The sequence below is a fragment of the Staurois parvus genome, unplaced genomic scaffold (assembly GCF_062004578.1).
Source record: "Staurois parvus isolate SC_StPar_1 unplaced genomic scaffold, SC_StPar_1.0 ptg002193l, whole genome shotgun sequence".
NCBI lineage: Eukaryota > Metazoa > Chordata > Amphibia > Anura > Ranidae > Staurois > Staurois parvus.
Window position 1 is genome coordinate 327,481 of NW_028319989.1, and position 27,751 is coordinate 355,231.

Below are 27,751 nucleotides of genomic sequence, written 5' to 3' on the forward strand. Positions count from 1 at the left end.
TGGGGGGGATAGTGTCCCAACATTGGTGTCAGTGGGAGGAATAGTGCCCCATCATTGGTGTCAGTGGGGGGAGGAATAGTGCCCCATCGTTGGTGTCAGTGGGGGGGAGGAATAGTGCCCTATCATTGGTGTCAGTGGGAGGAATAATGCCCCATCATTAGTATCAGTGACACCAATGATGGGGCACTATTCCTCCCACTGACACCAATGACACTTAACTTGCTGACCCCTGCTCCAGCATGGTGCTGCTGCAGCCAGCATACCTGGTTGCAGCAGCACCATCAGCACGGCACATTTACCTGTCAGCTGTCCTTCTTCACTCCGGCCTCTCCCTCACTCGGTGTTCGTGGGGCCGCTCGGCTCCGCCTCCTTACAGGTGATTGGCCGCCTGTGTGCCTTTCCTGAGCTACAGTTCTGGCGCCCAATCACCGGTGAGGAGGCAGAGCCGAGCGGCAGGAGTGAGGGAGTGGCCGGAGTGAAGGAGCAGCGCTTCCTGGACTGGATCGTCGTGGGACTGGGACCGGAGCCAGGTAAGGTACAGCAGCCCCCCGTCCTCGCAGAAAATACACCCCTGCTGGTGGGCCGGATAAATGGCTTCGGCGGGCCACAGTTTGAGGACCCCTGGCGTAGACTGTATGAAGTATTTGTTATTAATGAAAAAATGTTAGTTGCTGGTTTTTCTCTGCGTCAGTGGGGACAATTCAGTAAAGGTTATCGCATGCATTATGTCAGTCAGGTGACCACATATCACACGCAATACTGAAAATGTCACTCCACTATTGCTAAGTCGTCAGCTGGATTCCCCCCCCATCCATTACACCTTGTCTCTATGTTGATGGAGACAAGGGCCTCTTCCCCACAACCCTGGCTGGTGGTTGTGGGGGTCTGCGGGCGGAGGGCTAATCAGAATCTGGAAGCCCCCTTTAACAAGGCGACCCCCCAGGTACCCCTACTCATTCACCAAAAAAAAAAGTGTAGTGTAATAAAAACACAGGAGGCAGTTTTTGACAAGTCCTTTATTAAAAAAAACTTACATAAAAATTTAAAAAACGTCCCCCCCGGTGTAGATCCATCGTCAATCACAAGGGAATTTGGCCTGATGTGGTTGAGGAGGGAAGGGGGTGCTTGATCACCCTCCATTCCTGACCTTTCATGCTGGGATAAGGGTTTGGTATGGATTTTGGGGGGACTCCACCTCCTAATGTTTTTTTTTTGCAGTGGGGGGTTCCCCTCAAACTGCATACCAAACCAAGCTTGGCATGGATGGATGGATGGGGGGGGGGGGGGCGTGGAGGAAGTTCACATGCCATTTTTAATTGCAATTCTTTTTTTTTTTGTTTGTTTACATGCAGTTGACAGCTGATGACTCATCACATTACCACGTTTTCACTACTAAAATACCGCAAGACTAACTCATGCCATTTTTTTTTTTTTTTTTTTTTTTTAATTGTTTTTGAAAGATACTGTGCTATATCTTACCGCATACTTGGATGCGGTCAGATACTGCTTTGTGAAATTGTCCCCTGTGGCTCAAAGTATTGAGACCAATGGCACAGGACAGCAAACAGGTAGAAAGTTGGCAATGACAGCCCATGTTTTTTTCTGGTTTATTTGAATGATCAGCTTTCAGATCTGCTTTTTGTCTGAAACCTTTACAGTGGACTTTGTCTGTCCCCCCCCTCCCCATTTTGGGCTGTTAAATATACCATTGAAAGAGATACGGTATTTCTGTTTGAGAAAATCAGGGCAGGATCAGCAAATGAAAACATTTTGTTGTTATGCTTAGACATACTTTAACATCACATTTCCTTCTCCTTCTAGGCAAAGAGACTGTTTGATACTCTACATGAACCATTCCTCAAAACTAAGAAGTAGGTCCATCCAGGTCTCAATCACTGGAGCAACTCTCTACAACGTGTTGCAAAAATCTGTGACTAATGAAAGATTATTTATCATCGTTCTAGATGAGGGATGTGCCCATGTATGATCGGGAATAGGTTCTCAAAAAGTAAAAATGTAAACTCCTTTTCACTTACCCACTCTGAAAGGTTGTACTCCCTTCATGACCAGGCCATTTTTTGCTGTTCAGCCCTGTGATACTTTAACTGGTAATTGCACGGTCATGCCCAAACAAAATTTATATAATTTTTTTCACACAAATAGAGCTCTCTTTTGTTGGCATTTGATCAACACTGTTTTTATTTTTTGCGATATAAATGAAATAACTGCAATAGCGTGGCGGGCAATCCAACACGGCGGGGGGAACTGTCACTGACATAACCAGTGACATTAATACAGTGATAAATGATATTGTACACTGTCACTGTACTAATGACACCGGCTGGGAAGGGGTTACCATCCAGGGGGATCAAGGGGTTAAATGTGTGCCTACTTTGTTTACTATGGGTAAAGTGTGTTGCTTTTTTACTAATGATATCTCAGTCTAAAGTAGGGATGAGAATCGGAGAGATCAATCTCTCTCTACATACATAGTTAGTCTGGCTGAAAAAAGACAAAGGTCCATCCAGTACAGCCATTAAAAAAAAAATATAATCCTATACCCACAAGAAGCCAAAAAAACCCAGCAAAGCATGAGACAAGTTCCTCCCGCAGGGAAAAAAATTCCTTCCTGATCCCCCGAGAGGCAACTGGATATTCCCTGAATCAACTTTACCTATAAATGTTAGTATCCAGTTATATTCTGTGTATCTAAGAAGGAATCTAGGTCTTTTTTTAAAGCAATCCACTGAGCTGCCTAGAACCAACTCTTGAGGGAATCTATTCCACATTTTTACAGCTCTCACTGTGAAGAAACCTTTCCATGTTTGGAGATTAAATGTCTTTTGCTCCAGACGTAAAGAGTGCCCCCTTGTCCTCTGTGATGACCTCAGGGTGAATAGCTCTACACCGAGTTCACTATATGAACCACTGATGTATTTATACATTGAGATCATATCCCCCCTTATGTATTTATACAGGTTGATCATATCCCCCCTTAATCTCCTCTTCTCAAGAGAGAATAAATTCAGTTCCTCTAGTCTTTCCTCATAGCTGAGCTCCTCCATACCTCTTATCAGTTTGGTTGTCCTTCTCTGTACTTTCTCCAGTTCCCCAATGTTCTTTTTGTGAATTGGTGCCCAAAACTGAACTGCATATTCCAGATGAGGTGTTACTAATGACCAGCAGAGCATCGTTTCAAGTTGGGGCCTCTCTGAACTGTACCATAAAATTGTCTTGTAACAGGTTTATAAATGTCCTCCCATTTACTGTTCCAGCAGTGCCATTCCAGTTGAATCCCTCACCAGCTGTTGTCATCTTCTCCCCAGCTATTTTCTGGGTGCCAGGCTTTTGGCATCCCAATTGGCTGGTCAGGGAATGAAGTCATCTCGCACATGTGCATGAGAATCTGCCATTCCGACACAACTGGAGTGTGCCAGGGATGCACACTGAGCTGAGCATTTGTAGCTCAGTGTTTATATGAACCACTGATGTATTTATACATGTTGATCATATCCCCCCTTAATCTCCTCTTCTCAAGAGAGAATAAATTCAGGTCCTCTAATCTTTCCTCATAGCTGAGCTCCTCTATGCCTCTTATCAGTTTAGTTGCCCTTCTCTGTACTTTCTCCAGTTCCCCAATGTTCTTTTTGTGAATTGGTGCCCAAAATTGAACTCCATATTCCAGATGAGGTCTTACTAATGATTTGTATCGGGGTAATATGATATCTCTCTCTCCGGAGTCTATACCTCTTTTAATACAAGAGAGGATTTTGCTTGATTTAGAAACCGCAGCTTGGCATGGCATGCCATTATTAAGCTTGTGATCTACCAGAACCCCCAGATCCTTCTCCACCATTGATTCCCCCAGTTGTACTCCCCCTAGTATTTATGATGCATGCATATTCTTAGCCCCCAAGTGTATCACCTTATATTTATCAAGATTAAACCTCATTTTCCACATAGTTGCCCAATTAAACAGTGCATTGAGGTCAGCTTGTAAGTTGAAGACATCCTGTAAAGATGTTATTCCACTGCACAGCTTGGTGTCATCTGCAACTGTAGAGTTGATTGTTAACACAGAGCTCTGGGCTGTGATTGTACACAGCTGATCAGCAGGTCCCAGCCGTGAACCATTGGCCGGGACTTGCTGACAGGCCCCTGCTGTGTACAATCACAGCAGATGCCAGCGGAAGGACCGCATCCTAAACAAGGAAGTAGGCCGTGACATACTGGTAGCTATGAACAGCTCCAATTTCAAGCCTAATCCTGCTAAATTGTCTAAAGTTTAAGTTGCGGGTGGCCCCGTCTGCACCACTTCACTTGACAAAGGCCGAGTGAAAAAACCAAAAGAGCTGGGTGGAAAACAGTGACTGCACCCAATCAGTTGCAGTCACTATTCAGCTATTCAAGCAGCCACCCGAATACAAAAGCTGGCAGGGAAGATTTATCCATCCATACTGTTTAGAGTGGAGAGAAGAGTCTACTGATTTTCTCTTCTCATGTCCTATCTGTAAACAGCAGTGCTGTTTGGTTTTTGGGCTTTTTTTTGTATTTCTGTCATAAATGTAAAAATTCTATCAGTATCTGGACCAGCTGAGGCTGTGGCAGCTATTGGTGTCTCAACAACCCACAACACTTGCCATGTGCTGTCTCTACCTTCCTAGACAGATCTCATTCTTCAGGTTTTAAACATCCAACACAAGAATTCTTTTTGTAACAACTGTTTATTGTATGTTGGTATAAATGGTGTATGATTCCTATAATAAACATTCTTATTGTTGAATACTATTGGAGTTCTAAATCACTAGTAGAGCGGAGTGTACAATAAGTAACATACACAAAAGTCTGGTACACACTACAATTTATACAGTATGTGCAAGTTTGTTTCTTCTTTTACACAGTACATATAAATACATTATACGCAAGTCTATACAGAATATCACAGGTGTAGGCTGGAGGTTTCCAGGTTATTGCTTAAAGGATAGGGTTAACTTATTTCATTTTTAAAAAAATCCCATTTTTTGTAAAAGCATTAATTTGGTTCCTTTGAAAATACAGAGTGGGCAAAAATGCAGGTCCTCTTGACAGTAGACTTCACCAATTTATCCCTTTTACCCCTATCGGCCAATGCAGCTTGCCAAAAACCTGGAATCTCCAAATATCAGGGAACAATTTACACTATCCTTGTACCACCAGGGCCATGTAAGGTGCTAAAGCAGCCAATCACCAGATCAAAGTTCTGTCACGTGTGCATTCCTAATGATTGGACTATAAGACTTCTTGTTGATCCTTCCATCAAGAAAACCTCTTACTTTGCCTAGTCCAGGTTAAAGGAAATCTGAACTTGAAGAGATAAGGTGGTGTCCATTGCTATGTTACCAATGAGCATTTCCTGGCCATCACTGGCTTCAATACTCCAGTCAGAACTTCGGATCTGCAAGCTTGTGTTGGGTCAGTGCCTTAAAAAACAATTGAAGCATGATAGCCAAACAGTGATTTGTTTCAGAAGGATAGGGCAACCTTTGTGTTTTTTGAAATACAGGTTTCCTTTGAAGTGACCCTGTTGCCTTGTAAATGAAAGTTTACAATGATCTCTCTGGCAGGCAGAGGGGAGAATTACTGAAGCTGGTTCACTCAGAATCTGGTGCAGCTGTGCATGGTAGCCAATCAGCTTCTAACCACAGCTTGTTCAATCAAGCTTTGGGAAAAAAACCTGGAAGCCGATTGGTTTCTATGCAGAAGTAAGCCTGATTTTTCACTTTCCAGCTTTAGTAAATAAACCCCACATTGATAATGTATGGTCAGCAGGATTCAGTGCGGAACACATTATCTGACACACCAGGAAGTATCAGATAGCAATGGTACCTGGAGATTAGCAGGACAGCCATGTTTTAACACACTACCTGCACTTTAAAGCACAACTCCAGCCAATTTCTTTGGGTGGTTTTGGATAAACTAGTGAATAGCAAACACTGTCAACCTCCTATTGCTGTAACCCCATTTAGGAGATTTCATTCTTCTTCCTGTCCCTTAATAAGGGGAAGCAGTTGTCACTGGGACAGGAAGACATGGGCAGTAATAATAACCCCCCATTTTTTTTCTTTTTAACTGAAAAGTGCTTTGTTGCAGCCTGTGTCTTGATTGGACAGATTTCCCACTACTTCTTGTCATGAAAGGAAATCATTGGAATGCCCCACCCTCAATAGAAGCACAAACCATTAAAAGTAATCCTTCCTCACTGTATCCAAAACGCCAAGAAAAAAAAAAAGTTATGACTGGAGTTGGGCTTTAAATTACAACTAAAATTCCTCTATAAAACGTCGAGCCCCCCTTCCATGTTTAGGTGAAGTGAATTCACCCCAGATTGTAGTCATACTCTCTGTTCTGTGGCAGTACCATAGAGTTTAGGTCTTGGATGCAGAAATCTCACTGAGTGTTGGTTGTGCCTGTACAGTAATTTCCATTAGCCCCGAGGCTCAGTTCACACTGCCGCGACTTGGGATCGACTTGTGAGAACCCAAGTCACATGACATGTGGAATCCTATGTAAGTCAATGAGAGATGTCTCAATCAGCACTACTGAAGTCGCTCCAACTCATTATTATAATACAGGATTTATATAGGGCCAACAGTTTTCTCAGCGCTTTACAATATAACGGGAGACAATACAGTAACAATACAGTTCAATACAAGAGGGATAGGAGGGCCCTGCTCCTTGGAGCTTACAATCTAGGAGGGAGGGGCTAGTGGTACAAAAGGTAGTAACTGTGGGGGATGGACTGGTTGGAAGAGTAGAAGATTCCATTATTAGCTGAGGGCAGGATAAATAGATTTTCAGAGATTTCCTAAAAGTGAGCAAAGTAGGCGACAGTCTGATAAATTGGGGTAGAGAGTTCCAGAGGATGGGGGAAGCTCTGGAGACGAGCATGGGAGCTAGAGAGCAGGAGGTCTTGCGAGGAGCGGAGAGTACGGTTTGGGTGATATTTAGAGACAAGATCGGTGATGTAATTTGGGGCAGAGTTATAAATGGCTTTATACGTTATTGTTTTGAATTTTATCCGTTGGGCAATGGGAAGCCAGTGGAGGGATTGGCAGAGAGGGGTGGCTGATACAGAACGGTTAGTAAGGTGGATGAGTCTGGCAGCAGCATTCATGATGGACTGAAGAGGGAATAGCCTGCGATTCGGTAGGCCAATGAGGAGGGAGTTACAATAGTCAAGGTGAGAGATAACAAGGGAGTGAATAAGTTGCTTAGTGGTTTCCGAGGTTAGGAACAGGCGTATCTTGGAGATGTTGCGGAGGTGAAGTCTACAAAATTTGGACAGTGATTGGATTTGGGGCTGAAAGGACAGATGGGAGTCTAGGATTACACCTAGTACCCTGGCATGAGGGGAGGGACTGATGATTGTATTATTGATCTTGATGGAGAAGTCAGGGGAGGGGGCACGGGCTGGGGGGAATTCTAAGAGCTCAGTTTTGGAAAGACTGAGTTTGAGGAAGTGGAGTGACATCCATGCCAATATGTAGGTTAGTATTGCGAAAGGAGACTGAAGGTGTGAGGTGAGGGGTAGAAAGATAGATTTGTGTGTCATCAACATAGAGATGGTACTTAAAGCCGTGGGAGTTTATCAAGTGACCAAGGGAGGAGGTGTAGATGGAGAAGAGAAGGAGTCCAAGGACAGAACCTTGAGGGACCCCTCCAGAGGGAGTGAAGAGGAGGAGGCAGCATTATAGGTAATGCTGAAGGAGCACTTCGATAGGTAGGAGGAGAACCAGGAGAGAGCAGAGTCTCTGAGGCCAAGAGATTGGAGTTTTTTGAGGAGGAGGGGATGGTCAACTGTATCAAAAGCCGCAAAGAGGTCAAGTAGAGTACGGAGTAGTGGCCATTGGTTTTAGCAGTTAGTAGACCATTAGTGAGTTTTAGTAGGGCAGTTTTAGTGGAGTATAGTGAGCGAAAGCCAGACTGTAAAGGATCAAGAAGGTTGTTGTTGGTGAGGTGGGAGCTCAGGCGATTGTAGACTAAGCATTCTAGGAGAGCTTGGGGTTACGCTACATTTAGAGTTGGTTCACACCTGAATCACAAAGAAATGCGCACAACGCGTTCCTGTACGATTCAGATGCGGCCATAGTGTGAACCGGCCCTTAAAGAGGAACTTTAGTGTAATGTAAATTATCAATTTGTCTTATAAAACTGCAAACTAGGTTTTTACAAGTAATATATACATGGGGGCAGCTATATTGACTGACTACATATGCAGGCTGTGTTTCCGGACTAGCAGTGCACATTGGTGAGACTTTACCATAGTGCAAACGTGTTTCATATGCATTGCTTCTGAACAATCTGTGACAAAATGGTGCACAGCACATTTCTCATAATGCACTGTTCACATCTGTGCACTGTGGTGAGTTACAACGCACCTGCAATGTGTTAGTACGTTGGGGCACTACTCAAAATCCATAGCCCTGCAACACACCAGACTGGGGTACATGTGTTTGCAGAATACACCGCAAACCATTCCTTATCACAACCTACCGGTGTGGATCAGCCTATGTTACCTCAATGCAAGTCTACCAGTCAGATCTCATTAAAGTGTTATTAAACCCTCAAAAAATTGTGTATGTATCACCATACCTCAGTTACTTCAATTGTTGCTGTACCCTTTGTCTTTGTAGCACAAGACTGCAACAACATGTATGCCCCATTGACTTCCACCTACAGTATGGCTACACTACTATGCAGGGCCTCCCAGAAGCCCCATCATAGCCACGCTGATGCTCTCAGCCAGGACTGTGAAGGTCTGGGATGAGGGACCAGCCTCAGCTCTATGAGAGCATTGCTGGGTGCAAGGAATCATGTGCCATGTAGTCCAGACACAGGAGGTCACTTGTGATCATTGTGCACTCCCCCAACCAGAAATTCAGAGACGTTCCAGAAGGAATGGTCTGTACACATTTTAGACAGGCACATCTAGTCTTTGGGGAAAAATACTGCTTCATAGCCTGCCAAATAAGAATAGTAACATGGAGCTAGAGGGGAAAATACTTCATACAGTGAGGGTTTAATACTACTTTAATTAAAAAAGTTGTACTAAGTGGATGAAATATATGCAGTAATTAAAATATGATACAGCAAAAAAATTGTCAAACCCCAACTGAACTTTTAGTTTAAATCAGCAAAATATTTTCTAGGTGCAAAAAAAAAAAAAAAAAAAAAAAAAAGAAGAAGAGGTACCAAAAGTCTTTGGCTCGTTCACACCATGGTGCAGAGATGTCAGTTTTTCTACATGCGTTCTGCAAGGGCACAACAAAATCAATTGTTCTCTACGTGCCCTGTTCACACCACAGAACTAGTATGTGGATTTTTCTGTGCAGGAATCTGCAACGTGTATAAAACTCATTGGGACTCGCATAAAAAAAGATGTAAACGGATGTCTCTGCAAGTGAAATCTGTGCATCAGTTTCTATCAGTTGTTCTGCACGTATGGTGTGAGCGAGCCCTTACAGTTTGTTTTCCATAAAAAGTGGAAAAGCTCTCCAATCGGAAACAAACATGAACTTTGCTGACTGGAGAATTCTAGTTCTGACTCAGCAGGGGAAAGGTCAGACCTCTACAGTGAGACCACCGCTTCCCCACAGACAGCAATGATCATTCTTTACATGCTGGCAGGGGACAGGCTTTTCTACTCAGGCTGTAGTTGATTTCCAGAGAAAACAAACCGTAAGGGTTGAATCACAGAGGCACCTGGAATATATTTAGCAGATTTAATCTGAAAGTTCAACTGATCTTTTAGTTACATCAAATATTAATGTCAATTTTTACAACAATAATGCAAAACCTGTGCTCACTATAGTTTCCCTTTTAAACTGCCTTCAGGTAATAAAATGTTTAAAACCGGCTTGCAAACTGTGAAAAAGACATATAAAATAAATGGCCAAAAAACACCACTACCTAGAAATGAGTATTCTTAAATAATCAGGTAACGGTGATGTCCCTATTGCTCCTTATATTCCATTTAGCATTAAAATTTTAAAATTTATTTTTCCATGAATGCAGCAAAAAGTTTACAGAAACAGAAATTTAAAATATTGTTTTCACCCCTCCAAAGAAATCTGTACAGAAATAGGCTGTTGATCCAATGGCGGCTCCAATACTTCTGGATCCAAAACAAGCATGCAGATCAAAAAGTATATCTGAGCCTGGGTTCACATATATGTGGTGCGGTATATCACATGTAATTCGCACAGGAACTGCACCGCATTCCTGTGCAAATCACATGCGATTTGTGTGCCGTGCGATTGGAGCCATACATTTTGTATGGCTCTAATCGCACCGCACCCGCAACGTGCAGGACCCTTTTTTGGTCCGCACTAGAATCGGATCGCATGGGTATTTACACCTATGCGATCAGATTCTGCACATCGCACCGTGTTTTGAAGACCGCTTTCGGGGTGTTGTTAACTTAACATACACACCCGCAGCGATTCGCATGAACGGGGTGCGATTCTGATGCGGTGCGGAATTCAGACAGAAAACGCTGCGAATTCCGCACCGCATCAGTGTGAACCGGGGCTTAGTGATAGGAGATAATTGTACACATTTTTTTTGTTTCCAGTCTGTGAGCCACTGGTGTGATTTCTCTTCCCTTCTTTCTCGTCACCCAAAGACAAACAGGACATGAAAGGAAATTTCTCTTAAGTGAATAAGGCCGGCTATACATGAGTCAAAAGTCGACTGATTTTTCTTCCGAAAATCAGACCTAAGAATAATCAGCCAATTTTTGCTGTTAGTGGGTCAATGCACCGGCCAATTTTTATGGTTCCTCCCATTTTCGGTGATCGGGCATGTTGGAAAATTCGTGAAAAGGACCGATTTTCGACTCAATGATGGTCAAATCATACAATTGTTTTTCCGAAAAGAATATGTGCATGAGCCGTGACTTGAAAGGAACAGAAGTTTTGCCTGTTATATGAGGTGAACTTTATGACTTGGTCGGCTGATTATCGAAATCATTGATGACACCATCGGATTACCGAGCGAAAGACGTTTTCGATTTTCAGATGAAAAATCGTTTGTAATTCGAACCATGTATGGCCTCCATAATACAAGGTTGTTACTGGAACAAGTTGAAAGATTCAGCTTTACTTCCTGTTCCAGTGGCAACTTACATTTACATAAATTTTTGTTTTCTTGGTGACATTGGTCACAAGGACAAATAGAGAGCAAATCTACCCAGTGGGAAAACAGAGACAGCAAGAAAAACCCCAACATTGTACCAGATTTAAAAAAAAAAAAAAAAATAAGTTTATGAATATCTTCACAGTAAAAACTGCATGAATCACAACTCCACGGACAGTTAGCTGTTCTCTCTCTGTGTAAGGAGTTGTGATTCATGCAATTTTTATTGTGAAGATTTCAATAAACAATTTTTTTATCTGGTACATCGAAGTGCGGTCAACCTCTCTTTCCCCAGTTCTTTTCCGCAACCACAGATCAGATTTGCACCTGTTGATGACTAGAATGGTGGATGGTTCACACATTCACCTAGAACAGTTAATCTGTTTCTTGAGCAATAAAAATGTGACACTTCCAAGCTCTATCCGAAATTTTAAAAAGTTTGGGTGTGTGATTCAGCTGAAGACTATGCTCTGAACTCACTTGCTTCATGCTTATTTCTCATAAGGGAGGTATTAAAGCCAGAGAGAGCCAGATAACAATCCATTTTAGGAGATCAGCAATGGTGGCCAAATTTCAGTAAAACTAACCTTTAAAAGAGTATTAAAAAAAAAAGCTTGTTATTGCCCAGAATTCATGAACAAAGAAATATTATCCTAAATAAAAACACGAACATTCCACAACAGGTAACGCAAATAGAACACAAGTAATAGACATAGCCCTAAATTCAACACCGCAGTCCCAATACTTCACGTAGCAAAAAAAGCTGCTTCTGTGTTTTGGGTGGAATTTAGGCTTCCTTTCACAGATCAGTATTTATGACTGTCTGTAATTCTGATCAGAATTCTACAGTTGAGCTACTACTGTTAAAGGTCTTCATATATTCCTATAAAGCAGCCCCACCATACAACCTCTAGAGGACCTGCCATAGGATTATATAGGTGAAAAGCCAATCTCAACAGTAGGCAAAAATCATCCTTCTGCGGTCTCTGACAGCAGTAAAGGCTAAACACAGTGTCTAGCCATATCCTACTTTACCCAAACAGAGAGAAAGATATATGCATATATTCATTGCAGACTGAAATGCTGCTTAAAAACAAAATCATAAAAATAATATGGAGCCACTGAACATCAGGAACAATCCCAGATGGAGTTAATGTTACCAGAGTTTGAGGTCAGAACACTGGTGCCCAAATATCTGCCTGCTGGCATAGTTCTGGGTGAACACTGCTTGTAGCTATGCTGAATCCTTCATGCCACACGATAAGCCTTCATTAGGGAATATTCTCGCCGACTGGCCCGAGAGGCCCAGAGGAAGAGAGCTCCGGCCATAACCTGAAGAGGGGAGGAGACGCAGGCCAAGCAGAAGGACCAGCCGTAATCCCCGCGCACACCTGGGGGAGGAGGTAGGCTCTTCTGCAACATATACACCCCGCTGGCAAAACACAGGACTGCTCCCAGTGTGCACACACCTGAAAAAAGCAGCAGGGATACATTAGTACATGTTGAACAATACCAGTCACAACTGGGCCTATGCAAGAATATGAGGAGTCAGAACTGTTCAGGCTTATTTGTGAAATATTTATAATTTCCTCCCTATTTAGCTTTACTTTGAGAGTCCGAGGTTCCTGATATCTGATAATTCATGCTCTGTCACTTGCCCAAACTTCTAGCTCCTGAGTGCGAAAAACAACATCAAAACAACAGTGCATCCTCACACTAAGTAAATAAAGGGAGAAGGACTGATCTTAAAGTGTTACTAAACCCAGGACCCTGCATTCACTAGATCCGGTCTCCCCGGACCCTGCAGTCACTAGATTCGGTCTCCCCGGACCCTGCAGATACCAGATCCGGCCTCCCCGGACCCTGCAGACACCAGATCCGGCCTCCCTGGACCCTGCAGTCACTAGATCCGGCCTCCCCGGACCCTGCAGTCACTAGATCCGGTCTCCCCGGACCCTGCAGTCACTAGATCCGGTCTCCCCGTACCCTGCAGTCACTAGATCCGGTCTCCCCGGACCCTGCAGTCACTAGATCCGGTCTCCCCGGACCCTGCAGTCACTAGATCCGGTCTCCCCGGACCCTGCAGTCACTAGATCCGGTCTCCCCGGACCCTGCAGTCACTAGGTCTGGTCTCCCCGGACCCTGCATTCACCATATCTGGTCTCCCACAGTACACACAACATGGAAATGCAATTATTTTAGTAAATATAAACTGCTAAATACCTTTTCTCATCAGCAGTATACAACAGTCTTGTGACTTCTATCAATGTCTGGCTGAGCACTGGTTAAAGCTTGCACGAGGAGTTTTCTTTCTGCTCTAGGAGGATGCAGAACCCCTAACCTCTGTCTGGACAGTGCGGATTAGCCCTGTGCTGATCACATGCACTCCCCCAAGAAAAAAAAAAAAAAAAACTATCTAGCAATCCACACCAAACTGAGCATGTGCAGTGTCTCCAAACCAATATATCTTATCAGGAGATAAAAGGGGGACACAGGAAGAAAGGGAGGATCACAGTGCAGAGGATTAACCCCTTCCAAAATGAGTATAACGAGCATACTTTACTGCTTATACAGACTGATTTTACTGTTGTGAGCTTAGTAACACTTTAAAGGATAAGTTTACATTTAAGAAGAAAATAAAAAAAAATGCACATATTTTGCCGAAAAAAGTGCATTTATTATTTTTCCTGCCAGTCACTGCATTCGCTATAAGTGGATCGCACGTGCGATGTCAGGCTCCTGCATGCTCTCCCTCCAGCTTTCTGCCTGTAACTCTGTATGGACTTCCATTTAGAATCTTGAGGAAGAGAGAATGGACTACAAGCATTCTAATCAGCGAATTTGTAGTTCATTGAGAACTACAAGCTATCTGCTACGTTTGCAGACGGGGCTTGTAGTTTATTTTTGCCTTTCACACTTTCCAAACACGCTGGACTCTTGCTCTATTGTAGAAAGAAGAAATGATCACCTCCCTTCCCACTACTTAGTCATGTACAGCACATTGTCTTGATAAGATAAAAAAAAAATCACAAAATGAACTGTGACAATGCTAAAACATTGAAGAAAAATATTTATGACTTGCCTGCAAGGAGGTGTAAGGCTCCAGTACCCAGAGCCGGGTAAAGACTGCGACACACGCATCCAGCCAATCCAACAATGGCACCAAAAAATATGAGCCCCAGAGCGACCAACGGCAGCAAAAACTGGCACCGCCAAAGATCTGAAACAATGACATGTTATTAGCTCAAACACAAGGCAACCCAGTAAGCTCAACATATGACCATGTCACCCTATAGCCCAGGAGGCCCATAACATCTATTTAAAATAAGCCAGTCTTGACAGGAGAATGAGTTTACAATGTACAAATCATTAGTAACAGTAAGACCTCATCTGGACTATGCAGTTCAGTTTTGGACACCAATTCACAAAACAGGTATTGGGGAACTGGAGAAAGTACAGAGAAGAGCAACTAAACTGATAAGAGGCATGGAGGAGCTCAGCTATGAGGAAAGATTAGAGGAACTGAATGTATTCTCTCTTGAGAAGAGGAGATAAAGGGGGGATATGATCTCCATGTATAATACATAAGGGGGGATATGATCCTCATGTATAATACATAAGGGGGATATGATCTCCATGTATAATACATAAAGGGGATATGATCTCCATGTATAATACATAAGGGGGGATATGATCACCATGTATAATACATAAGGGGGGATATGATCTCCATGTATAATGCATAAGGGGGATATGATCTCCATGTATAATACATGAGGGGGGATATGATCACCATGTATAATACATAAGGGGGATATGATCACCATGTATAATACATAAGGGGGGATATGATCTCCATGTATAATACATAAGGGGGGATATGATCACCATGTATAATACATAAGGGGGGATATGATCTCCATGTATAATACATAAGGGGGGATATGATCTCCATGTATAATACATAAGGGGGATATGATCACCATGTATAAATACATAAGGGGGATATGATCACCATGTATAAATACATAAGGGGGGATATGATCACCATGTATAATACATAAGGGGGGATATGATCACCATGTATAATACATAAGGGGGGATATGATCACCATGTATAATACATACGGGGGGATATGATCTCCATGTATAATACATAAGGGGGGATATGATCACCATGTATAAATACATAAGGGGGATATGATCACCATGTATAAATACATAAGGGGGGATATGATCACCATGTATAATACATAAGGGGGGATATGATCTCCATGTATAAATACATAAGGGGGGATATGATCTCCATGTATAAATACATAAGGGGGGATATGATCCCCATGTATAATACATAAGGGGGATATGATCACCATGTATAAATACATAAGGGGGGATATGATCTCCATGCATAATACATAAAGGGGATATGATCTCCATGTATAATACATAAAGGGGATATGATCTCCATGTATAATACATAAGGGGGGATATGATCTCCATGTATAATACATAAGGGGGGATATGATCTCCATGTGTAAATACATAAGGGGGGATATGATCTCCATGTATAATACATAAGAGGGGATATGATCTCCATGTATAATACATAAGGGGGATATGATCTCCATGTATAATACATAAGGGGGGATATGATCATCATGTATAAGTACATAAAAGGGGATATGATCTCCATGTATAATACATAAGGGGGGATATGATCACCATGTATAATACATAAGGGGGAAATGATCACCATGTATAATACATAAGGGGGGATATGATCACCATGTATAATACATAAGAGGGGATATAATCTCCATGTATAATACATAAGGGGGGATATGATCACCATGTATAATACATAAGGGAGGATATGATCTCCATCTATAATACATAAGGGGGATATGATCTCCATGTATAATACATAAGGGGAGGATACGATCTCCATGTATAATACATAAGGGGAGGATACGATCTCCATGTATAATACATAAGGGGGGATATGATCTCCATGTATAATACATAAGGGGGGATATGATCTCCATGTATAATACATAAGGGGGATATGATCTCCATCTATAAATACATCAGTGGTGCATACAGTGAACTCGGTGTAGAGTTATGCACCTTGAGGTCATCACAGAGGACAAGGGGGTACTCTTTACATCTGGAGGAAAAAAAATTTAATCTCCAAACACAGAAAGGTTTCTTCACAGTGAGAGCTGTGAAAATGTGGAATAGACTCCCTGAAGAGTTGGTTCTGGCCAGCTCAGTAGATTGCTTCAAAAAAGTCCTGGATTCTTTCCTAAATACAGAGAATATAACTGGATACTAACATTTATAGGTAAAGTTGATCCAGGGAATATCTGATTGCCTCTCGGGGGGATCAAGAAGGAATTTTTTTCCCTTGCTGAAGCAAATTGGATCATGCTGTATTGGGGTTTTTGCTATCAACTGTGGGTATAGGATTGTGTATATGAACGTTTTCTATTTGTGTGTTTTTTCTTCCTGTTGGTTGAACTGGATGAGCTTGTGTCTTTTTTCAACCAGATTACCAGATTAACTATGTAACAATGCTGAATACTCAGATAATAGTTGTCTGGCTGTTATGTTATCTGTGGCTTCAAGACATTCGGAATCACTTATCTCGAAACAAGATCATGAAGGTTGACTCTTCAAGTTGAGAGGCAAAACTTAAAGACTCTCTCCCTGCCTCTATGTGGCAATGCTGGAGTCTAGTCATTGGCCACCCAGGCACCCAATGCTGCACTATGGAAGGAAGAGGAGTGAATCACATTCTCCTCCATACCTGGACAGGTATTTCTCATGATTCCGATGGACAAAAAGAGCATCATGGTAGAGATTACAGGTATATAGGTGCAATAAACTGCCCTGTTCCCTTACACAATAACATATGTAATATTTTAAGAACATTGCCAAGCTATGCTATTCCAGCTTTAATCATATAGCAGTTAAGAAACTAAAGTCATCCCAGTGCCCAAATTCAGCATTTGTCATCTAATCATTTCGTTAAACAAAGGGAAGCTTTCAAAAGCTAAAGTACACATTAAACATCCCTTATTTTCCAAGCCAACATATATTATTACAAGGGATAGTCATGTAAACTCTAACAATAAACATTAGTCGTTTAATCCCTTTTGATCTGTTAAATATACCATTGAAACTGTTTGGTTGGATCAGTTAAAAAAATAAGCATTGATCATGCCTTGTTTACCTGAAAATGCAAACTGCTATCTGCGATATTCTCTTTTACAGAATTTGTAAGTATTCTCACATTTATAAAACTTTAATGAAGAGAGAATAAGCCTGGGTTCACATATATGCATCTTAAAATCTCACTGTGATTAGGGGATGCAAATCTGTGTGAATGCCCTTGCGTTTTTACTGCAATCAGTACTGCTGCTGACAATGCTGCTATGCCGACATGCCTTCTACTCCTTATGATGCCGCAAGGCCATCCATTCACTTTAAGGCAAAATCACATTTGAAGCGCACTCCTATGTGAACATTTCTCTCCGCATGCCGATATACTTTATCGCATGAGAGTTTGGAATGCACTGCTCCAAACTCACACAGGACCCTTTTTGTTTATTGCAATCAAAACGCACCATCTCAATAGAAAACAATAACATGTAGCCTGTCCTGCGAATCTGTGCATTTGAAAACGCATCCAGAATGGCATATGTGTGAACCAGAGCTAAAAGAAAAAAATATGCGTTGATCACAAAATCTTTTGACCTGTTAACTTCCTGTACTTTAGGCCTGTACTGACCAATATCGACTGCATTGTTCTCAGCTGTCTGTGAAAACTACAGAATAGGAAAGGAGCGGGGTTCCATGGTCCTATCTTGTTTTGTTGTCCTGATATCAAAGGGTGAGTGAGCATTGTCACTCTAGCACAGGAAGTGTACTACTGACAGAACCACCAGATGACAATAAAGAGAAAAAACTATAGATTTGTTTTTTTTGGGTTTAGATGCAACCAAACATTGATATGCCAGTTTTATCTTTTGATACTACATCTCTGATCAATGGGTAGAGCCTGTGTGTGATTTTTTTCATACAACACAGAAGTTCAATATTCCTACTTACACGTCCGGATCAGATCAACCTCAGAGTTGTGGTTCCCAGGTTGGGTGTACTTCTCTAAGAACTGGTCAGAGAAGGACAGCGATACACACCGGAATTCAGGCAGAACCTCTGTAAGTTAATGCATAGAAGACAACACAGTCAGAGGGGAGAAAATAGGGGGTAAAGTGGAACTGTCATTCATAGACAAAAACACGGTGGTAAAGGAAGGTGGTAGGTAGGGTACACAATACACATCCTATACAGTAGATCCAAGAATGAAGACATTGACACAGTTAAGTGATACAAAAATCTTACTCCTCACTGGCCAATGGAAATGTGTGAAAGGTGGGCAAGTTCCACCCCTACCAGAATGTACCAGAGCACTGCCCGATCAGAACATGAAAGCATTTGGGGGGTAGTGAACTTTTCTGCAGGCATGTGCATCGCTAGGCGCTATACTTTATACTGTAATCCTTGTACAAGTCTGCATCATTCTTATTTGCAGTTTACCAAGATCAAAAGTTAGGAGGTAAAGCAGGACTAAAGTCAGTATACTTACCTCTTCTCTAACGATCGGAAGTCCAGGAGGGTTCCCTCACCAGCATCTTCTCCTTGGGTGCTGGTCTTTGGTGGACATGGGAAATTATAACTCATGTGCTGTGATATAAGCTTAGCAGTATTTTTTTTTTAAAGTGTTTATAGTGTCAATCAGAAGTAAGTGCAAGCAACATTTAAGGGCTCGTTCACACACCATGGTGCAGAGATGGAAGTTTTCTGCACACATTCTGCAAGGGCACAATGCAATCAATTGTTCTCTGTGCCCTGTTCACACAACAGCACTAGTGTTATATGCAGATTTTGTTCTGTGCAGGAATCTGCAATGTGTATAAGGGCTCGTCCACACTTGACTTTATTTCTAACTCTTGCCAAACGCCCCTATAGCGTTTGACAGGCGTTTGTGAAGCATTTTTAACGCTCCTCAAATGCTCCCCGAACACTCACAAAACGCCCCTGGCGCGGTTTTGAGGTGGTTGTTAGGCGTTTGCCAAGCGTTAAAAACGCACCACAAACTAATATAATGAAGTTAAATGGTATTAACGCTCTGCAACCGCCTCACTACCGCCTTGCAACCGCGACGCAAACGCCTGCCGGGCGTTTGCGGAGCAGCACCATAGACTTGAATGGGAAGCTTCAACTCTTTCTGACATGACACAAGGCATCAGTGTTGCCAAAATGTGATGCTAACGCTTCCGTGTGAACAGCATTGTGTGCTGCCATGTGCAGAATTTTCATAGGTGTTTGAGAAGCGTTAAAAATGCTTCCCAAACGCCTGTCTGATGCCTACTGACAGGCAGCCTAAAACTCACTGAGGAGCACATGTACACTGATGTCTCTGCAAGTAAAATCTGTGCATCAGTTTCCATCGTTTTTACTGTGTGTATGGTGTGACCGAGGCCTAAATGTTGTGATTTCTTTTCTTCTACTTTAGGGTCCTTTCACACAGGCGTTCTGGTTTTCTTCTTTAGTTACGCTTTTTCAAAGAAAAAACGGATGAGTTTACATCCATTTTTTCATCTGTTTACATCCATTTTGATCCCTTTTTGGTCCGTTGACATCCGTTTTTTTTTTGCAGAAGAAAAATAGGGTTTTCTTCCGTTCAAAAAAAACGGATGCGGACATTAACAGATGTAAAAAGATGTTCATCCGTTTACATTCACAAGTCCATAGAAATACATGGGGGTCCATTTTTCATCCGTAAACGGACAGATGAAAAAAGGACATAAGGAATTTCCGCCCGTGTGAAAGAGGCTTTAAAGTGAAATTAAACCCATTAATTTAACGGTTTAAAAGAAAAACAGTTACATTCCTGGCATGCTGGGAATTCTTACTGTCCCATTTGCTTGTGCTCCCAACCAAACTGTCAAACCATCAAATGGCTGAAGTCATAACTGATCACATGTGCAGCATCATGGCAATTGCAGATCAAACAAAGGCTAAGATGGCAGCTTGCTTGGCTGAATTAGATGGGAGGGTTTAGTTCTGCTTTAAAAATCACCCTTTCAAAATACACTAAAGCCTTGGTAACTGAAAAAAACATTACAAAAATATTATCTATCTTCCTCACAGGACCCAATTGGACCATCCATTGTTCTCTATGGAGAGGCAGATGTAAATGGACATGTGTCTCTTTACACCCATCTGCATCCGATCCACTAAAAACAGACAGATGAGGGATCTATTCCTCATCCATCTAGCGGATCGGATGACAGTCCATTTACTGTCCCCCCCATACTGTCCACTGTCCACCCCATAGAGAACAGTGGGCTCTGTCCATGACTGGTCATCCTCCTGCTCAGTGGACAGATCCCTCGCTGAGCAGGCATATCCGGTTGGTGGAGTCCACCCGTGTGAAAGGGACCTAATGGTCTAAGAGAGGAGGGCGTGGTATATTATAAAAATAACATCTCTAGGATTGCCATAGTGTGAATACTTTTGAAAGGCCTGTATTACAATCCAAAAATGAATGATTCCAGGGAGAATATCCCCCGCAGAAGCCCTCTGAATTAAGAAACATACCATCCTGGTAATATGGCTGTGAGACCATAATGCATTGCTGCCACAATCCCAGGCTGCCATTACAATGATAGAGTGCATCCGTGTATGCCTTTTCATTTGCCTTCTCGAGTTCGTCAAGGAATTCATTAGCTGCTGTCTCGCTGACGTTGGCAAGGACTGGAGAGGTGAAGTAGTGGTACCAGGAGACTGTGCCCACTGCAGCTGACAGGTAGATGACAGACAGGAGGGACAAGACGCTCCCAATCACCAGCGCAGTGGCAAATCGGTTATCCATGGTGTTGGGTTAATAAGTGTCTCTTTTCTCAGCATACAGAGGGCGTATCTGACAAAAGAAAAGCAGACAAGAAGTTAGTATTTGCACTATTTCATCTACACACTTTAATGTAAATACTCAATGGCACATATCGGGTTAAAAAGAACAGATGCTCATTTAGGACAAAGAAACAGTTCTACATTCATAATAAAGTGTATGAAACCCTAAATCTATCTTTCAGTATGTCTGACGTCATATCTCCTTGTATACAGTTTTCCAATGCAAAAATAGTTTTTCTTACTTGCAATAACAACTTACTGTTGCAGGATGACAACTGCTTCACAATTAAGCGTTGTCAGCCTGCCTGCAAGTTTCTTCAGTCACCCATTGGGCTTCCTATTTGATAGATCTGATATGTAGCCTAACAGACAACGGAAGAGAGCAAGCTGACTATGCTGCTGATAATTGTGAAGCAGCTGTCAGCCTGCAACAGGAAGTGCTGTGACTGGCAGGATCCACAGGTAGGAACCTTTACAAGCTTTACATTAACCACTTGCGGATCGCCTGCAATCAATGTCCTGCGGACGGGCAGCCTGTACAGGCAATGCCATGTACTGGTACGTCTCTGCATGCTTCAGGGTTTACGGCACGCATATGTGCGCCCCCCTACCGACACCCACTGTGATTCTACACCACAAGAGTCAGTCAGCAATTCCTGGCCATTATTCGCCCTGCAAAGAACTGCATGCAATTTGAACAGGAATGAGCTGCAATTCCTCTCCGACTCACATGTGGTTTCCCACACCGCTTCTGTGTAAAGCCGCGGTATGGGAAACCTCCCTGCATGACGGGTTCCACCAGCAGCTCCGGATCCCATCAGTGGCTGCGACTTGGGCTCCCCCAGCCTCTCCCACAGCTTTATTCCCCCCAGCCTCCAGTGGTTTGAGCCATCCACTGGAACCCAATTCCGCCCCACTGTACCAGATTGCAGATCACCCATCCAGGTGACAGTGTTGACCAATCAGAAGCCGTCTAGCCTGTACTGTTAGCACTGCTAAAAGCGAAGAGAAAGCTGCAGGGAATTTAAAATGCCCAGACTGGTGAAGTGGCTTTTCGGTGTCTAACAGCAGGGATTGGCAACCTGGTACAGGGGTCCAGTGGATGGCTCAAACCACTGGAGGCAACAGAGCTGTGGGAGAGGCAGGAGGAGCCCAAGCCGCAGCCCCTGATGGGAGCTGGAGCTGCCACTGGAACCCGTCATACAGGGAGGTTCCCTGCTCTGCACCCGTATGAACTCAGGCTCAAAGTCACTATGTGCAAATGAAAAAAGAAAAAGAGGGTGCACCGGCCTAGTGCATTATCGTTTAAAAATATTTATTGAAAGAATAAAAAAGTAGTTATCATACTCACAATGGACATATACACATAGGCATATCACCGTGAACAAAGGTGTTCAATCCATGTGAGCCCACAACGATGGAACCCTGGATTACCAACTGGCTGACACGTTTCGAGGACTCAGCCTCTTCCTCAGAGTCACTATGACAAGCTTGGGATCACACAGGAGCGGTGCAGGAAACCACATGTGATTCGGACAGGAATCGCAGCACATTCCTGTTCAAATCCCATGCAATCCTTTGCAGTGCAATTTGCGCCTATTCATTTTCAGTGGGCTCAAATTGCACTGCAAAGGTATTGGCAAATACTTAACCAAAAGTATCAGTACCCATATTCGCTGGTACAAAAAAAAACAACAGTGCCGGTGCAACCCTAGTTTGAGGAGCACAACAACTCTGAAGTGTTGACTTGGCCTCCAAATTCTCAATCCAATCCAGCATCTGTGGTCCAATCCATGGAGGCGCTACCTCACAACTTAAAGGATCTGCTCCTGACAGCTTGGTGCCAGATACCACAGCATACCTTCAGAGGCCATGCCATGATGGGTTAAGACTGTTTTGGAGGCAAAAAGGGGAGGCCTACTCAATATTAGGTGTAGGGATGCACCACAATTTCAGTGGCCGAAACGTTTCAGCAGAAATGAAGAAAAAAAAAAGCACAGATACAGGTGCTGAAAAAACGCTGCCACTTGGTAGTTCTCAGCCTTACCTGAGAAACCATCGATCCCGGCACTGGGCATAGAGATGAGTGAAGGACAGATGGCCTCCGTTCATCTCTATGCCCTTGGAGGACCGGAGCGATGTCACTTCCCGTTCTGGACATTTTTTTTTTTTTTAAAGCACTAGATCAATGCTTTTTTGATCCAATGCTTTACATTGCAGAGGAGAGATGTGGGGGTCTTATTGACCCCATATCTCTCCATAAAGAGGACCTGTCACTGATTATTTCTATCACTAGGGATGCATGCATTTCTTGTGATAAGAATACAAGTGATTAAACATTTTTTTAAAGGGACAGTGCAAAAAAACAACAACCATTAAATAAATTTAAAAAAAGAAAGTTTAACCACTTGCCTACAGGGCACTTATACCCCCTTCCTGCCCAGGCCAATTTCCAGCTTTCAGCGCTGTCACACTTTGAATGACAATTGCGCGGTCATGCAACACTGTACCCATATGACATTTTTATCATTTTTTGTGACAGATAGAGCTTTATTTTGGTGGTACTTAATCACCTCTGGGTTTTTTATTTTTTCTTGAACCAAAAACCACTGAAAATTTTGAAAAAAAAATGTTTTTTCTTAGTTTTTGTTATAAAATTTTGTAAATAAGTGATTTTTCTCCTTCACTGATGTGCGCTAATGAGGCTGCAGTGATGGGCACTGATAGGCTGTACTGATGGGCACTGATAGGTGGCACTGATGAGGAGGCACTGGTAGGTGGCACTGTTGGGCATTGACAGGCATCACTCATATATAACACTGATAGGTGGCACTGACTGGCACTGATGGGTGACACTGAAAGGCAGCTCAGATGGGCACTGATATGTGGCATTTATGTGGCACTGATGGGTCCTGGCAGGTGGCAGGGATGAGCACTGACAGCTGGCTCTGGACACTGACAGGTGGCACTGCTGGGGCTACACAGATCATCAGGGCACACTGATCATCAGTGTCCTGATGATCAGTGCACATGTCCCCTCTGAGGGATGCCGATTACCGGCTCTCCTCTCCTCACGAGCTGTCAGCGTGACAGCTCGAGAGGAGAGAGATGCCGATAACCGGCATTTCCCTATTTACATGTGATCAGCTTCTGCTCTGTTGATCGGTGATCCACGGTTAGAATGGGATGACGTCCTCCCAGAACGAGAGAACCGCCTTGTGCCCGTCATTTCACTATATGGCGGGCGGGAGGCGGTTAAAGTGCCCACGTGTTTGCACGTAGTGGTGAACGCATATGTAGGCCACACCCACATGTGTAAACGGTGTTCAAACCACACACGTGATTTATCAACACGAACATCAAAGCAAGAGCAATAATTCTCATACTAGACCTCCTCTGTAACGTTACACCTATAGAAATTTTTAAAGCATCACCCATGGAGATTTTTAAGTACCGTAGTTTCATGCCATTCCACAAGCGTGCACAATTTTAAACCGTGACATGTTGGGTATCTATTTACTCGCCGTAACATCCTCTTTCATATTATACAAAACAATTGGGGTATATATTGTTTTTTTTAATCAGTGTATTTTTTTTCCAAAAAATTTATATTCATTTTTAAAACTGCGCATTTCGGTTTTCGACCAAGTGCATTTTGAAATTTTGTTTTCGGCACCAGAATTTTCATTTTGGTGCACCACTAATTAGGTGGGTGGACATACAGATATGGCTGATCGGTGTATATTGGCTGCATCATTACAGGGAAGGGGGGTTGCACAGGATGGAAAATTGTGAGAAATGGCTGAATAACCTTTTGAAACTGATATGTACCACTGGCCATAAGACGACTTCTACCAGGACAGACGATCGCTAAACCCTGGTTCACACCCATGCGACTTGTCATGCAATCCCAAATCGCATTACAAGTCGCACCCTATTGTCGGCAATGCAACAGTTTAAATCAGCAACTCCGACAGAGTCGCGCCGATTTTGAAAAAAGTTCCTGCACTATTTTCAGCAATTTCAGGTGCGGCTTGCATACACATTTGTGCATGAAGTCAGATGTACAGATGTCAGGCAAGTCACAGCTGAAATCGCACCGACCGGCAGCTTTGAAATTGTGCACGATTTCAAAGTCTCATTCAACATGAACCCGGACTAAAAGGAACCTGTCATCATACTCATCATGACGCTTTTCTGGAACATCTTGCCAGACTTTCATCCAAAAGTATGGTAGCGTACAATGTAGACGTGCGTTCCTCTAACCCGCCATCACCCGGGGGTCACTCATCACTGGAGGGGACCTGCACCTTTCTCTGCCATATAAAAAGCCCCAAGTCTTTGGGTTAGGCTCCGGTCACATCTGCGCGTTCTGGAAATGTACACAGAATCGCACGCATTCTCGCTATACGCAGAAAACCTGATACAAACACTTGAAACGCCACTCATTCTTACTGTCAGCTCAAAACACAGGCAGCAGAAGCACATTTGGTCTCGCCAAAGAAAAAACCACAAAGCTCACCCCACAAAAAAAGGCGTGGAAGCTTCTTTGGCGCGTTTATCGCGTGTAGGGCGGACCGTTCCAGTACATGGGTTGTTGTGCCCAAACAAATGTACGCCGGTGTGAATGGGGCCTGTGGGAGGCAAGGAGGGGTGTCCCCAGAGCAGAGTTAGGGACACATCTCCTCCAGCCCTGAGGAACCCCCTGAGAAGTGACCCCAGCATTCTTTATGGCCTGAGGGTCAGCTCATGGTCAGGGCACAGATGACAGGTTCTCTTCAGCATCCTCGAGCACATGTCCTCCCCCCTCACTTGTTTAACAAACATAGACGCCAACACAGAGTTCTATGATCAGCGGACAATAGCCTCACCCTCTCCATCGCCTTCCATCAGCTGTTTCTTCCGGGGTCACGGCGCAATGCTTTCTGGGAGCTGTAGTCTCTCCGTCCGTCTTCCGCCGGACCTGCTGCGCCCTACTGGCGAGATGTGATATCGCAGCCCATTTCTCAATCGGTCAGCGGTGACACTCTTGCAGTGAGCGCTGCTGCCACCAGCTGTTCTGAAATGGAATTGCAGCAAAAGGGATTATCATTGTAAGTGGAGGAGACAATCATGGATGGGGATAGGAGAGTGGCTGTCAGTTTATGAGTTAAGGGCGCACTGTCAGAAGCTCTAATAAAGCAACTGGGGGTCAGAGAGTGTGGACATGCTGCATTTTTGGCAGATGTTACAAAACGGAACATGTTCAATGAGGTTTGTACAGATGAATGCTATTACCCTAATCAATGTTCCCGCTACAGCAGTGGTTCTCAACGTTTCTAATGCCGCGACCCCTTAATACAGTTCCTCATGTTGTGGTGACCCCCAACCATAAAATTATTTTCGCTGCTACTTCATAACTGTAATTTTGCAGTGGGAGGACTAGCGCCCCATCACTGATGTCAGTGGGATGAATAGTGTCCTATCGTTGGTGTCAGTGGGAGGAATAGTGCCCCATCGTTGGTGTCAGTGGGAGGAATAGTGTCCCATCATTGGTATCAGTGGGAGGAATAGTGTCCCATCGTTGGTGTCAGTGGGAGGAATAGTGCCCCATCGTTGGTGTCAGTGGGAGGAATAGTGTCCCATCGTTGGTATCAGTGGGAGGAATAGTGCCCCATCATTGGTGTCAGTGGGAGGAATAGTGCCCCATCATTGGCATTAGTGGGAGGAATAGTGTCCCATCATTGGTGTCAGTGGGAGGAATAGTGCCCCATCATTGGCATCAGTGGGAGGAATAGTGCCCCATCATTGGCATCAGTGGGAGGAATAGTGTCCCATCATTGGTATCAGTGGGAGGAATAGTGCCCCATCATTGGTATCAGTGGGAGAAATAGTGCCCCATCATTGGTATCAGTGGGAGGAATAGTGCCCCATCATTGGTATCAGTGGGAGGAATAGTGCCCCATCATTGATGTCAGTGGAAGGAATAGTGCCCCATCATTGGTGTCAGTGGGAGGAATAGTGCCCCATCATTGGTGTCAGTGGGAGGAATAGTGCCCAATCATTGGTGTCAGTGGGAGGAATAGTGCCCCATCGTGGGTGTCAGTGGGAGGAATAGTGCCCCATCGTGGGTGTCAGTGGGAGGAATAGTGCCCCATCGTGGGTGTCAGTGGGAGGAATAGTGCCCCATCGTGGGTGTCAGTGGGAGGAATAGTGCCCCATCGTGGGTGTCAGTGGGAGGAATAGTGCCCCATTGTGGGTGTCAGTGGGAGGAATAGTGCCCCATTGTGGGTGTCAGTGGGAGGAATAGTGCCCCATTGTGGGTGTCAGTGGGAGGAATAGTGCCCCATTGTGGGTGTCATTGGGAGGAATAGTGCCCCATTGTGGGTGTCATTGGGAGGAATAGTGCCTCATCATTGGTGTCAGTGGGAGGAATAGTGCCCCATCATTGGTGTCAGTGGGAGGAATAGTGCCCCATCATTGGTGTCAGTGGGAGGAATAGTGCCCCATCATTGGTATCAGTGGGAGGAATAGTGCCCCATCATTGGTATCAGTGGGAGGAATAGTGCCCCATCATTGGTGTCAGTGGGAGGAATAGTGCCCCATCGTGGGTGTC

The 27,751-nt window shown here is 43.7% G+C and overlaps 2 protein-coding genes across 2 annotated transcripts in view; one reads left to right on the forward strand and one right to left on the reverse strand.

The window, feature by feature from the left end:
• ERCC1 (ERCC excision repair 1, endonuclease non-catalytic subunit) overlaps positions 1–4,788 on the forward strand; it is a 39,574-nt gene extending 34,786 nt beyond the window's left edge. Inside the window, exon 11 of the mRNA XM_089665439.1 lies at positions 1,822–4,788. Coding sequence (XP_089521565.1) covers positions 1,822–1,875 — 54 coding nt within the window. The 3' untranslated portion in view covers positions 1,876–4,788. The remainder of the gene's footprint in view (positions 1–1,821) is intronic.
• Positions 4,706–26,129, reverse strand: CLDND1 (claudin domain containing 1). Its single transcript, XM_089665440.1, has 5 exons — positions 26,028–26,129; positions 20,845–21,166; positions 18,289–18,396; positions 14,258–14,395; positions 4,706–12,644 (listed from the first exon to the last, which is right to left on the reverse strand). Exons 2-5 carry the CDS (start codon positions 21,116–21,118, stop codon positions 12,424–12,426), a joined length of 741 nt encoding a protein of 246 aa, XP_089521566.1. The 5' UTR covers positions 21,119–21,166; positions 26,028–26,129; the 3' UTR covers positions 4,706–12,423.
• Positions 26,130–27,751: the final 1,622 nt, after the last annotated feature.

What these genes read in the sequence shown, in the direction of transcription:
- CLDND1 (XM_089665440.1), bottom strand. Translation starts at nt 21,118, where the DNA reads ATGGATAACCGATTTGCCACTGCGCTGGTGATTGGGAGCGTCTTGTCC. An exon ending in ACAGCCATATTACCAGGATG is followed by an intron (nt 18,397 to 20,844) that starts GTATGTTTCTTA and finishes ATTAACTTACAG; the next exon opens with AGGTTCTGCCTGAATTCCGG. An exon ending in GGTTGATCTGATCCGGACGT is followed by an intron (nt 14,396 to 18,288) that starts GTAAGTAGGAAT and finishes TCATTGTTTCAG; the next exon opens with ATCTTTGGCGGTGCCAGTTT.